At 38.8% G+C, this 14,807-nt stretch overlaps 1 protein-coding gene across 2 annotated transcripts in view; it reads left to right on the top strand.

Annotated features, from left to right (window-relative positions):
* CSE1L (chromosome segregation 1 like) overlaps positions 1–14,807 on the top strand; it is a 37,118-nt gene that overhangs the window by 16,671 nt on the left and 5,640 nt on the right. For both annotated transcript variants that reach the window (XM_024559443.4, XM_045194844.3), the window contains exons 7-17: positions 398–505; positions 1,895–1,987; positions 2,779–2,946; positions 3,059–3,188; positions 4,532–4,597; positions 5,168–5,370; positions 5,744–5,828; positions 6,793–6,854; positions 10,736–10,872; positions 12,013–12,116; positions 13,703–13,800. In XM_024559443.4, the coding sequence (XP_024415211.1) occupies positions 398–505; positions 1,895–1,987; positions 2,779–2,946; positions 3,059–3,188; positions 4,532–4,597; positions 5,168–5,370; positions 5,744–5,828; positions 6,793–6,854; positions 10,736–10,872; positions 12,013–12,116; positions 13,703–13,800 (1,254 nt within the window). The remainder of the gene's footprint in view (positions 1–397; positions 506–1,894; positions 1,988–2,778; positions 2,947–3,058; positions 3,189–4,531; positions 4,598–5,167; positions 5,371–5,743; positions 5,829–6,792; positions 6,855–10,735; positions 10,873–12,012; positions 12,117–13,702; positions 13,801–14,807) is intronic.

The raw sequence follows: 14,807 nt of genomic DNA, 5'->3' as shown, positions 1-14,807 counted from the left end.
TCAGGTGAGGATTAAAAGTATATATATATGTACTTTAACATATTTTTCAAGCCCTGCCTGGTGTGGCTTAGTGAATTGAATGCTGGCCTGCAAAGCAAAAGGTCACCAGTTCGATTCCTATTTAGGGCACATGCCTGGGTTGCAGGCCAAGTCCCTGGTCGGGGGCACACAAGAGGCAACTGGTCAACATATCTCTTACACATGGATGTTCCTCTCCCTCTCATTCTTTCTCCCTCCCTTCTCATCTCTCTATAAATAAATAAAATCCTAAAACAATAAAATCAAATATTTTTAAAAGTCAAGTTTTGGAGAAGAGGGTAGGTCGTCTCAGCCTAGTACAGGCTGTTTCATGAAGGTTTGCCGTACACTAAAACCGTGTCCTAAATTTCTTTCCAAGGCCACCATTGAACTCTGTAATACCCATGCGAATGATGCTTCTGCCCTGAGGATTCTTTTTTCTTCCTTGATCCTGATCTCAAAACTGTTCTACAGTTTAAACTTTCAGGTAAGCTTTGTTTTTTGTTTTTTTTCTTACTTTTGATTCTTACTCTTTGTTGTCAAATGTACAGTTTTATATTTGATAAAGACTTGTTTGCCAGCATTGATTTTTCTGGAAGAAATTAGTTTTTGTCTGACTCCTCCCATTCTTTGTCTCATCAGATAGTGTTCTACTTTATGGTAGTTTTTAGAGATCACTAGTAGCTGTTTCGTGGGGGGAAGCAGCATTCTCTTGTAGACCAGAAAGGGAGGGAAACCCCACATCCTCAGTCACTGTTTGGGAGAATCATCCTCTTCTCTTGCATTGAAGATGCTGAGAGATTGCATTCTCAGGCCTACCTCTTATTCATTTAAGTGGATCTTAACACTGGGAGAGCCCTGTTTTGATTAGAGGTCTATGGCTAGCTTACACAAAAAGGCTTTGAATGGAAACGTATCTGGGAGACAGAAGGCTGAAGAACCAGGCTTTGGATAGTAGAAGAACCAGTGTCCTTTCAGAGGAAACAAAGCCACAATTTTATAGCAGAAAATGCCTGATCATCCTGTTGCATCCAGTCAGTCACTCTGTTCTTGAATCAGTACTTTAAGATTCAGGGCTCCAGGAACCAAGAGATCTCATTGGTCCAGATTACTGTACTGAACGGCAAGAGGAAGGACCTGGCCTTATTGCTCATAGCCAGAGCCAAGTACCCTGACCTGATCCTTACAGCATGACTCACAGTGGTAGGGAGAACATTGCACAAAAGGATTAGGTAGAGTAGGAGATGAACAGCCCAAAATGGCATACCCACGTCGGTGGTCAGCTGGGTTGCAGTTTGAGAAACTCTTATTTAATTAAAGGATGCCACTGTTTCTGCTTATACTTTCTTTTGAATTCTGCTTCCTAGAAGTTAGGAAGAATGAGCCATAGTCAGGGATACCCAAGGCATACTCCTACCCTTGGGGAGCTTATCAACCTCATTAAGAAGGCAGTACCATCCCATAGGAAACCATTGATTGTATAAGACAGTTAATTGGTGGTCATCTTACACTAAATGCAATAGTTCAGAAAAGAAAAGGAATATAATGGTAAGCACCAAGTTTTGTAAGGAAAGGCTTCATACAGTCTTAGCTGACCTTGAAGGAATAAGTAGCTTTAAGTTGGGACAGGAAGTCTAGATGGCATCATTTCTGGTTGAAAACATATAAACAGAGACAGAAGTCACAGTGGTTTGTTCTGCTGCCAGACCTAGTTAGAGCAGAGGATTCTTACCAAAATAGATAATGGTTGGCTCAGGCTAAGAAGTATGGACTTGGGTCTCTAGGCATGTGGAAATGTTTGATGTGTGCGTGGGAAACTTATGTAAATAGCATACTTATTTTAATTAAAAGTCTCAGGTCAGCATTTATTCTTTAGGATCTCCCTGAATTTTTTGAAGATAATATGGAAACTTGGATGAACAATTTTCATACCCTCTTGACATTAGATAATAAGCTTCTACAAACTGATGTAAGTATTGTTTAAATTTTTTCCCAAGTAGACTTTTGTTAAAGTTAAGAATTATTTGAGATAGAATGTTGTATATTAATTATATCTCAATTTTTTTAATTACATGATTTGGGTACCCTCAAAATCTTGGAAGATATTTAATTAGACTTCAGAAAATGAAATAAAGTTATTGGAGATCAGTTAGTATTCTGGCCTTAAAAACTATTTACCTTTGCATTGTTAATAGCTAAAATTCCAAGAATGCAAGTAATATTTGATTATGTGGGATGTTTCACATTTGGTTATTTCTAGTATGCAGAATCAATTACTTATTATGCTTCTGGCTTTGGTCACAGTATATAGATTAGGCTATTTAATTACATTGAAAGTAAGGCCTTAGAGTATTCACAGTGTAAACATTTATGAAATAGAAAATCATTTGTCATTGAACGTACTAAGAAAACTTAAAACTTAGATCTCTGTAATAATAGTCTCTTTTTAAAAATTCATCCACAGCATAGGAAATAGTGGACATGATGAAAGTTTAGCCCTGGCTGCTGTGGCTCAGTGGATTGAGTATCGGCCTGCAAGGCCTGTGAACCAAAGGGTCGCTGGTTCAATTCCCAGCCAGGGCACATGCCTGGGTTGCAGGTTGGGTCCCCAGTAGGAGGCGTGTGAGAGGCAACCACACATTGATGTTTCTCTCCTTTTCTCCCTCCCTTACCCCCTCTCTAAAAATAAATAAATAAAATCTTTGAAAATAATTTTTTTTAAAGTTGTGTATTTGAGTTTTCTGTTTTCTCTTATGTGAGGATGAAGAGGAAGCAGGCTTACTGGAGCTCTTAAAATCCCAGATTTGTGATAATGCTGCACTGTATGCACAAAAGTACGATGAAGAATTTCAACGGTACCTGCCTCGTTTTGTCACAGCCATCTGGAATTTACTAGTTACAACAGGTCAAGAGGTCAAATATGACCTGGTAAGGTGATGGTGGAGACAAATAATTCAGACATTCCTTTCCCTACTTCCCCAAGAAATAAATGATTCAGTTTTGCTCTTAAAAATATGCTTATTTTTGTGTTTTATTCCAGTTGGTAAGTAATGCAATTCAATTTCTGGCTTCAGTTTGTGAGAGACCTCACTATAAGAATCTGTTTGAGGACCAGAACACGCTGACAAGTATCTGTGAAAAGGTTATTGTGCCTAACATGGAATTTAGAGGTAATTATGGCGAAGTGTAAAGCTTTTTTGGGAGATCAAAAGCTTATTTTTGTTTTGTTTTGTTTTTTAAAGGAGTGTTAGTATAAATTTAGTAAGTCTTCTCCCTGTTGGCTTTTGTAACATTCTAATTTTTTTATCGCTGAATAAAACTTTTGTTGATCATATATTGCCTACTTAGTAACCCTAGACGGGAAATGTGGTACGAAAGGCACTTGTGAAATAAGTACTGCCGTGGTGAGCTTTGCTGTGTACTGTGGAGCTTTTCCATGGAAAAATTGAGTAAGACTTGCAGTCCTGTTATATTGAGAAGAGAGTAAACTGTCCAGTGTCTCCACTTATGGAAATAACTTGGTGTCATTTGATTTAGTATTTCACCACGGCAAATAGCTATTTTCCAACAGTTGACTTGAGATTAGATGTGATTAATAACTTTTAAATAGAGTGAGAGCCCACTTAGTTTGTGCTTAAGGTTAAGATACCCCTAAGAGAGTGTATTTGTTTGTGTACAGAAAGTCACTCCTTCCAGCTGGGAAGAACAAGTAGTAAACGTGGAAGGAGTTGTGTTCTGTGTCACAGCAGTCCTCAGATCAGTGGTTCTCAAATTACCTGGAACAAAATGAGGAAATAAAGGACAATATAATGTGAGGTTTTATTTCCTTTCGTGTTTCCATAAAACTACATTTAAAGGACAGATCTTTATTCTGATGTTGTCTGTCCTACTTTTTTGACGTTGAAATGATTTTTTTGTAAAACAATGGTAATTGTAGTTGTTACCTGGTTTTTTAATGTCCTTATCTGGCAAAATAAAAAGTGGCATCCCTAGATTGGTTCCCGACACTCACTTTTTTTTTAATACTTTTTTTATTGATTGGTTTTAGAGAAAGAGAGGAAGGGGGGGAGAGTGAAAGAGAAAAGGAAACAACAGTTCGTTGTCCGACTTACTTGTGCCTTCATTGAGGTCGCTTTTTGTATCGTGTGCCCTGACTGGAGATCGAACCTGCAGCTGGGGCGCGTGGGGATGACACTAACCAGCTGAGCTGCCTGGTCAGGGCGGGCCGAGACTCACTTTGGAAAGTTGGTGGTAAAGCCCAGTTATGGGGCACTGCCACGTTAGAGCATGTGAGCTGGTGTCACACTGTGTGCAGTACCTGTTTCCTAACCTTTCAGGGTAGCCTTTGCTGCTCTAAGTAATGATTCATAATATATGGAACAGTCATGTGTTGGGAAACAACGCTTTGCTGGAAAACGTGTCAGTTCTACATACTGTTCTGCATACTCACTGTAAAGTACAGTGATTGGCATGTCTTTTGAGGAGTTATCTGAAATGTCGCCTCTCTTTGTAGCTGCTGATGAAGAAGCCTTTGAAGATAATTCTGAAGAGTACATAAGAAGAGATTTGGAAGGGTCTGGTATGGGGTGTTTTTTTTTTTTTTTTTAAGGTTTTTTAAATTTATTTTTAGAGGGAGGGAGAAGGGGGGAGAAACATCAATGCGTGATTGCCTCTCACTCGCCCTACTGGGGACCCGGCTCACAACCCAGGCATGTGCCCTGACAGGCCAGCGCTCAATCCACTGAGCCACACCAGCCAGCGCTGAATTCCAGTTTTTAACTGTTAGTCTTAGCAAGCCAGTTTTAAACTTGCTCTTTTTCTCGTAAATTTGGGGACGAAGGGGAGTTAAGATTAGTGTGTTATTTCAACTAGCTTTGTTAGAGAACTGTTTGCTTTCTTTAACTTCCACACCTTAAAAAGCAGATATAGATGGGCTATATCAGGTGAATCATTTGTCTTCACTTTTTTTTAATGTACATATTCGTGTTTTCATACTATGACCTTTTTAATTTTCACTCATTTTGTGTTTCTTGTGAGAAAAATATTTTTTCATTATTTTGCTGCTGGCTGTCAGATAGTGGTTTTCTTACAAATTTGATCAGTTGTTTGGTGCTTGTTTCTCATGATATGTTCCCCTTTGGTTTTACAGATATTGATACTAGACGCAGGGCTGCTTGTGATCTAGTACGAGGATTATGCAAGTTTTTTGAGGGACCCGTGACAGGAATCTTCTCTGGTTACGTAAACTCCATGCTGCAGGAGTATGCAAAAAATCCGTCTGTCAACTGGAAACACAAGGATGCGGCCATTTATCTAGTGACGTCTTTGGCATCAAAAGCGCAAACACAGAAGGTGAGTCTTTTCAATGTAGTTTTATTTCTAAGACAGACTTGTCGGTAACCACAGAAGTCAAACCTGTCCTGCGAGATAACCTATTAGTTCTGATTAGAATTCATAGTCTGCAAAGATGACTTCATGTTGATATATTAAGCACTTAAGTTTCTTATAGACCAAAAAGTTGACAGATGCCACACTTGTTCCCTTAGACTCGGGGTTTGCTAATTTAGCCTATTAAAACAATCTTGTTTTATATTTAAGCAGTTTGTGTTTTGAAATGTTCTTCTCAATTTTTAACCTGGTTTTCTAAAGTTACCTAAATTTCCAGTGTGGTGGATATATACAGGTGTTTCATGTTATTTTGCCCTGTAACAAATTTGTTTTTCAGCATGGAATTACACAAGCAAATGAACTTGTAAACCTGACTGAGTTCTTTGTGAATCACATTCTCCCTGACTTAAAGTCAGCCAATGGTGAGTTTTGTGTGAAAGTATTTATACAACATACAACGCTGTACCTGCAATTTTTATTTGCAATGTTGTTTTAAAATAAGTAGCATTATGGTGAAAGTCATAACAAGAGCTCCACATCGCTACAGTACTCAAACCATTGGCTCTATGCTTCTTTTAGGTATTTCTCTTATTGAATAAAATCTCTACTGGTTCCTCCAAATTTTGCCCATGTGAAATTAACTTTTTATAAAGAAAATGTTGCCTTAACGTAGAAAGGAAAATAGGAACAAGTAAGACTAAATTGTAACTCAGCTTTTTGTTATCCTGGCATAGAGTCTAGGAATTATACTTTGGTTTTCTTTTCCTTCTCGTTTGAAAAAATAAGCTGTTAAAACTGAAGTAAATTTAAAGTACTTGAAACTGATGAATAGTAAGGATAATTTCCTATTTTGATGAAACGATATTGACCAGGGTACATAGGTAGTCCCCTTTTTTTAACTTGCTTATGGAAAATTACATACAAAAGGTAGGGAGAGTATTGTAATGAACTTCCATGTTAATATTGTCCAACTGCGAGAATTTTTAACAACTGGCCAATATTCTGTCCTTTTCACTGGTTTATTTTCCCAACACTAGAGCAATGTAAAGCACATCCCAGCCAGAGAGACTTGCTCTTGATTTACAGTAGCTTCAGTTTGGAGAAGATGATGATACGGTTATTAGTCATAGTCCAAATCATTTTTATTCAATTATTTAAGTAATGTTCATTTGTAATGAAACTTAAAGGGAGGGGGAAAACCAAATTATTTGTAATCTTACCAGAATTAATAGCTACATAGGAGATTATTATATCATTAACTAAGCTTCAATTACTTGACATTTCGGTTACTAAAGGCATCTTTTAAACATCTCATAATGTTGTCACCAATTTTACAGTAATAGTCCTTAGCACAAAAGTAACTATGACTTATTTTTTTTTTAATAGTGAATGAATTTCCTGTTCTTAAAGCTGATGGTATCAAATACATTATGATTTTTAGGAATCAAGTAAGTAGCTGCTCATTTATATATTATATGCCACTTAATCCTTTGGGAGGGAGGCAAGAATTTGTTGCAGTTACACCTTGTTTCGTTTTATTAGGACATGTGCGTGTCTGGTTGTCCACTTAGTGATGGTGAGAGTGATCAGTAGATTCAAGTGAAGAGGAATTTTCCATCATTGACTTACTTTTTGAGATACTCTTCACCTAATATAAAATTCGCCATTTTAATATGTGCACTTACATGGTTTTTGATATATTCATTCTTTTGTGCAGCAACCACCACAGTCTCATGGATGTTTTAATTTTTAATTATCAATTTGTTTGGAAAATGCAGGATAAATGTTTGTCGGTTTTCCCTCTTTATAAATTTTTAGAGTTAGGAGGCGATGCTTTACCAACTTCGAAAGATGACAGTGGAGGGTATTTTTGATGCCCTAGTTCATCTTTGGCCAGTGGGGGCCCCATTATGTAGATTCTTGTGCCCACTTGACATAAACTTAGTGCTAAGCCTTTAACTGCTTTTTCCACTCACTTCCTGCTCCAGACCTCGATTAGCCACCTCTTAAAGGTGGGAATGTTATTTAAAGACCATAGTCTAGGAGCTAGGGATATTGCTAATGAATTGTCATTGGTTCTAGGCTTTTTTCACAGGAGAGAATCAGGAAATAAATAACAATGCCAACATTATTACTACTAAAGTAATACTGCTGAATTCATTTTCATCTCTTTATTGTTTTTATATCCTTACAGTATTATTCTATTAAGTATGTGTAGTAAAAAAAAAAAACACCGTGTTTAAAAGCAACTTGAAATTACTTGTGCATTTTTGCCACAAATTTGATAAACAATCAGGTTCATTTCTGTGTGTGTGTGTGTGTGTGTGTGTGTGTGTGTGTGTGTGTGTGTTTGAGGGGGCGGCTGGCCATGAGAAGGGTTGCTCTCCATGCCTCCAAAGTCAGGGTGTGCTCAGTGCAGCTTCCACCCCTGTTCCCTCTTCCTAAAGGTGACTTTTTTGTAACCGCATTTTGGAAACTGTGTTTCCATTTATTTATTTTGAAAATATAACCTAATACCTATTCTATACATGTTTGTATTTCTCCTCCTTTTATGCAGAAGAGAGTGTACTAAAAATAGTTTTCCACCTTGCTTTTTTCACTTAATAGACCCTGGATGTCATTCTATATTAGTATTTATAGATTTTCCTCATTTTTTTTAAATAGCCATAGTACTCCATTGGGTGGCCTACCCATGGTTTACTCAACCAGTCCCCTCATAAATAAATAACCTGGGTGTTTTGTACCTTTTGCTATCTTAAATAATACCAGTTATTTTAAATAATACTTTTAATAGCCTTGTGTGTGTATGTCACTTAGTGCTTTTGCCTTGTAACTTTGTGATAGAGTCCCAGAAGTAGGCCTGCTAGACTAGAGGGGGAACGCGCACTGTGATTTTGCTAGATACTGCCAAGTTTGCTTCCATAGGGATTTGACTGTATCATGTTGCATTTCTTTACAAATTTACTTTCTGTGAACTACTTAGTCATACTTTTGCCCATATTTATGATTGTTGGTCTTAATTTTTAAAAGAGATGTATTTTTCTTATTTTTTTATTTTTTTAAATAAACATTTCTTTATTTCATGCAGCTCTCAAGCGTGGTAGGGTACTTTTATCATAACTGACAAAGTATTGATCTAGTTTATATTTATATATTCTTAGACATGATTAATTTTCTTTATTACATAGGACCAATAAAAGTTAAAAGTCAGTCTAACAAGTACAGAGATGCTGGGTCACCCCCTCAAGTCACTGGCTCATTGTTTTGGTTCCTGTTGAACTTTATCAGAACAGCTCCCTGCACGAGCTCAAAGTCAACAACAGAATACTCTTTTAATATTTTTCATTGATTGTATATTTTCTGAACAGTTTGGACTCTGAATAAGAATTTGTGGATCCTGAAGTATTTAGTGATACAACCATAAATCCCCTTTGTAAAACTTTATCATTCCCCATTTTAATCAGTCATGCCCGGGCCCCAACTGGTCAGTAGCACTCTGGGTCAGAGGAAGGAAAATAGTGAAAGAGAAATCCCACCACTCAAGCCTCTCAATGAGCCCACAGCCCCGGGGAGGGGAAGACTCCCATATCTGCTGTTCCCTCTGTGGGTCTCAGCTTCTCATCTCTTTTATTTTTTAATTGAAATATAATTGAGTTATATTTTATTTGTATGTGTGTGTCTGTGTGTGTAAAAACATCACGAGGGGTTTTTTTTATTGATTTTGAGAGAAATGTCTATTTGTTGTTCCACTTATTTATGCACTCATTGGTTGCTTCTTATATGTGCCCTGCCCGGGGATCAAACCTGCAACTTTGGCGTGTTGGACTACTGTCTAACCAACTGAGCTACCCAGCCAGGGCTATATTAGTTGTAGGTATACAACATAATGATTTGATGTTTGTATATGAATAAGTTGACCCTTGAACAACACTTGTCATTACTTGTCTTTTTGATAATATCTCATCGTGGTTTTGATTAGCATTTCCCTGATCAGTGACGTTGAGCACTTTTTCATGTCCCTGTTGGCCGTCTGTATATCTCATTTGGAAAAAGTCTATTCAGATCCTCCGCCCATTTTTTAATCAGATTGTTTCGTTTTGTTTTTTGTTTTTACTATTGGGTTATATGATCCTTCTGATTGTTAACACTTTATGTTGCTTTAATTTTAGTGAGACAAAAAACATAACATGCAAAGTCATCTTTCTTGTCCAACACTTCTGCCAAATTACAATTCTACCATCTGGCAAATTATTTTAAATACACAAGCAAGAGTAGAAAATAATACAGTGTGGGGCAAAGGTAGGTTTATAGTTATTCATGTGGAAAATAGTACAGTAATTAATAAACAAGAATACAAGAATAAACTGTCTTGCGTACTCACAACTTTAAACCTACTTCTGCCCGCCCTATACGATGATGACGTAACGAGCAGGACTCCATGCCATTGTGACTTAAGTGTGTGCACTCAGTGGGGGCAGCCAGGGTGCTTCCTCCCTGTCCCCTCTCCAGTCTCTTCCCCAGAGATATAATGAGTTCAGTAGGTTTCATACCCATTCTTGCAAGTGTTTGTCTGTGGTTTTACTACATATTTGTTTCCACAAAAATTCTATAGTTCCTCATAGGTTTAAATTTTGTATTTATATAGCTGATACCATGCTACAGGTACTCGTCCATACAGCTTATTTGTATGCTTAGCATTGTTTTAGAGAGTTACTCATTTAGTAGAGGTGGTAAGAGTTCATTTTCAAGAGCCATGTACTGTTCCATCATAAGAATATGCCATAGTTTACTCCCCATGGGTGATTCTTTAATCTTTTGATTTATAATTTTTTTGTGTCTTTGGCAAGTATTTACCCAAGGTTACATGCAACCTTGTGAAGTTGTTCTATTTTAATGATTAATGGATTGTCTTAAAAATTTTAAGAGAATTTTATTGGATTAGTATTCCTATTTTTGTCCTCCTCTGCCCTTTTTATAGAAGAGAAAATGAGGCACAAAGCTTGAATAACTTTTCCAAGAAATGCCTGCTAGAGAAAAGTATAGTTCTTAAAAGTAGTGAAATCTTAGTCTGCTTCTCCGTGGTATTTTTCTATGGTATGCAAGATTTTATCCTATTCATACTGTTTATGCTCAGAGAAAGAGGATTGGAAACACGAATATGAACTGAACCATCGTGTTGGATAGAAGTTTAGGTTTTTCAACCACATCATTTTCCATTTAACAGCTGAAAGAACACTTTTTAGAATCAGCAAGCCCTTTTCTTCCAGTTGTCTTTTACTCAAAGATAGCATCACTGAGTTAATAGCATGTGTGTTATTGTGTTTTTCAGGTACCGAAAGAGCAGCTCTTAGTCTCTGTTCCTCTCCTGATAAATCATCTTCAAGCTGAAAGTGTTGTGGTTCATACGTACGCAGCACATGCTCTGGAGAGGCTGTTCACCATGAGGGGGCCCAGCCACGCCACTCTGTAAGTGTTGGGTTCTCAGGAGTTGCTAGTTTTTCATCTTGGGGTGGGTGTTCTGTACTGGTCAGGGATGTCTCTGAATGTATTCATAATTCCATTAGTAGTTAGAAAAATTAATGTGTACTTTTTACTCATTTATACTGTCTCCATCTGAAAGGATTTGAGGCAGCATGCCAGAATAGACACATTATGATAATCAAGTTAAGTAGAGGAAACTGGAGCAAAGGAAAATAACTGGGGTGCGTTTCATACGATAAACAGAAATGTGTGTCAGGACCCTGTACAGTAGTTAAAGAAACTCGAATTCTGTGTGGAGTCTCCTAGCAACCAAGGCAAAGAGAAAAACTTGGTGAGTTAGAATTTTCACAATCTCCATGAGATTAAAGTCGAAACAGTTAACTCAGGAGGCACCTCCAAAGTGGGCCTTCAGGAAGGGGGTGTGTAGCAGCTCCGTTCTCCGGCCGCATGCGCAGTTACTCTCAACCGCAAGTTACCCTGGCGGTTTTGAATCAGTGCTGAGACAGGACACACTAGGGTCCAAGATCGTTGCTTTTCTGGCCTGATGCAGGCCAGACTATAGAGGAATGGATGGTCTGCATGTCTTTCAGGCCATTCTTCAACAATGTTATTTCTTGAAACTGAGCTTTGGGTAAGAGATGGAAAACAATTCTAGGTTCTCTTCATCCAGAACTTGAAGTGCAGATATTCCCAGAGGCCAATTAAGGGTTGAAAGGACATCCTTTGAGGTGAGTCAAGCCAGTATCTGTCTTCAGGACTAGAATTTATGCAAAAACCGTTCTAAATCTGCTCCACCTCCAGGAAGATTAGGTGACTGAGCCCCCTGAGAGTTTCGAGTTTTGGTCTCAATGGTGTTATGAACCAAGAATGACCTGAAACAGCTTAGTGATGTTGGGTGTGCTCAGGTTTTGGTTTGTTTAATTATGATTGGTTTCAGATGTGTCGTCTTGGGAATTTAACATGAGCTCATAGAAAAAATTATTTTCCTAAGCTGTCTGTTGATTGTCACTGGTGGGAGATGGCTCACTTTTATGCCAAGAAGTGTGATTTAGTAGTTGCCAAGGGTAATCCAAAGTGACAAGCTCAAGGGTTGGCAGTGACTGAAAGCTGTTTTTTCATCTATAGCTTTACAGCTGCAGAAATCGCACCGTTTGTTGAGATTCTGCTAACAAACCTTTTCAAAGCTCTCACACTTCCTGGCTCTTCAGAAAATGAATATATTATGAAAGGTAGGCCGTTTCCCTGGTGTACACAGACTACAAGTATCTAATCTCTGATTATAAGGGTGAACACTGAGTTGTATACTGTTACCTAAGAATTAGGTAGGATTAGGTATTTTTAAATGAAGAATATTGTTTTCTTTACTATTAATGGTGTTTTCAGGAAAAAGTTTTACCTAATTTGATAGAGATCTCTTCTTATGAAAGAAAAAGTAGCACCCTCCTTTTTTCCTTTCCTAGGATTGAATTTCTTCAGGGCAAAGGTTAGATCAGACAGCACTCCGCGATGGCAGGCCACACTAGTTCTTGGTGGGAGACCTGGGTGCACTTGATAGACCCCACATAGGTCCTGCCTGCAGAGACGTAGTGCCAGGGCCACGGGCAGCTGTAACCACCTGCCAGGTGCTACAGTAAGAGAGTGTCTTTGCGACAGCTCCCGTTTCAGGGGCAGTCACAGTCGCCTTCACTGCTGCATTCCAGGAGATGAGCGCAGTGTTGGATTCATAGGCAGTGCACTTCAAAGAAATGGATGTTTCTGTTCTGGGTCAGGACTCCTGGGGTGTGCATGCATGTGTACATGTGTTTATGTGTGTGTAAGTGTGTTTTCACACTGTACTTCTCCCAGCAGTGATGTGCAGTGACTGTGGTTTGATGTCCATTTCTGTGAGGCAGCTAACTGGTCCTCGGTCTTTGTTGCTGTTTGTAGGGTAGGCAAGAACACCCAGGATGTAAGACCTTCTCAGTAAATACCCTTACACGAGTGAATGAAAGGCTGACTGTGTGTCAGCCCAGGGGAGGGACACTGACCACCCACTAGCCTTCTTAACCGGGCCCAGGGACAGGCTTTCTCTGGGAAGCGGTGTCTAAGCTGAGGTGAGGGGCAAGAGCAGTTAGACAGTTGAAGTGTGAGGCTTTGGCTCAGAGAGAGGGAACATCATTGCAAAGGGTAGGAGACGAGAGAGGACAGCTATTCTGTGTATAGTACGTGCTCTACTTAGTAAACATCTGTTCTGTTTGTGCAAAAATGGCTGTCGTATATTTTTAGCTTAATGTATTTATTTCCCATGCTAAATGTTTGTAGGCATTTTTCAATGAGCAATATTTTTGCAATATGGGCCCTCCATAGCTTTATACGTATTTCTGGATTCTTCTTACGCTCTTAATCTCTTTTTTTTTTTCAGGGCTGGGGGGGAGGCCCATGGCCTTCTCTTTCCGTTTCCAGTAGGCTGCAGTCACGTTGCCAGTAGGCTAGGACTGAACACTTTCTGCCACTGACTTCTCAGTGAAAAAGACTCAAAATAGTGCCTTCTCTGCCTCTTTACTCACTTCATTGTTTTTTTTGGTGTCCCTTTTTTAATTCCTTAAGCTTTATGCCCTCTGGAAATAATATTCCCCAGCTAACTTTTGTTGTCAGTCCTTGGCCTAATTTTTAAAAGAAGGGAAATTTAGATTTTAAATGTAGAGAGCTACCTGGGGGTTAAGGGTCTGAAAATTTCAGTTGACGAATCAGAGAAAAAATCAGTTTTTCCCTCAATCAGTGTTTTGTTCTGAATTTTAACTAAACTGTTTGTTTTTGCTGTTTTTGTATTTTACAGCTATCATGAGGAGTTTTTCCCTCCTACAAGAAGCCATAATCCCTTACATCCCTACTCTCATCACTCAGCTTACACAGAAGCTGTTAGCTGTTAGTAAGGTAACAGAACCCTTTTGAAAGTACAGCTGCTTTTTAACTTACGCTCTAAACTGCGCGTCAGGGTTCCCTGCAGTAGGTCAGACTTAGGAAAAAGGTCTTTGAATTCTTCTTGACCCTGCAGTTCATGTACATTTCTGAAAATGTGGGGATGACATTAGATTGGAGGCATTGGTAGCACTCGCCTTTAAAAGTATAGGCTCAGAAACACGAAAACGTCATTACCCTCAGTTTCAAGTAACGTGTTCATTGAAGGAAACTGAGAAAGCGCAAGTAATAAATGATCTTAGGAAAGTAGGCTTTGTGCCAAGTGGACACAAAAGAGGCTATTCACTTCTCCTTTGATCAGAAGTTTAACACATATTTTGATTCATATTTAAATATTCTAAGTTTTAGATAATAAAAAGTCATTTTAAGGGTGACAAAATTTCTTTTTAAATTCTTACTCCTAATAACTATGAAGAGGAGATAAATTCATAGGAAGTATTAGAGGGACTTTGGAGAGCAGTGATTATTTTTCCACTGAGGTCTAGTCAGGGTCTCAGACTGTGGGCCTCGGAGACTGAGAGAGAAGAGAAGCAGGGGACCATCCCTCCCCCCACACTCACCTCCTGAGCTCATCAGTCTGATGTAGCGGCCTTCCAGGAAAACCGCTGCCCGGGGCCGTCACTCTGTCGACATGGACATGAAGCCTGTAGAAGTTAGGGTTTACCTGAGATCCCACATGAGGCCCCTGGCAGAGCCAGGGCATGCGTCCCTGCTCCTTCCACCACTGGCAGTGACCGCACAGGAGTGCGTGGGTTCGAGACTAGGCCCTCACAGCACGGGCAGCTGAGGCTCGCGCTCTCACCTCCCAAGGACTCTCAAATACATTTTTGTAGCAAACTTTTGCTCATTAAAAGAAGAAATCCAAACAAATAAGTATTAGCAAGTATTGCTTTATTTTCTGGATTTTATAATCACTGTAAAATTTCAGTGCGTAGGCTTTTTATTGTCATCGGTAATGGTAG

This window comes from Desmodus rotundus, chromosome 6, assembly GCF_022682495.2.
Source record: "Desmodus rotundus isolate HL8 chromosome 6, HLdesRot8A.1, whole genome shotgun sequence".
Lineage (NCBI taxonomy): Eukaryota > Metazoa > Chordata > Mammalia > Chiroptera > Phyllostomidae > Desmodus > Desmodus rotundus.
This window is presented reverse-complemented; position numbering and strand designations above follow the sequence as displayed.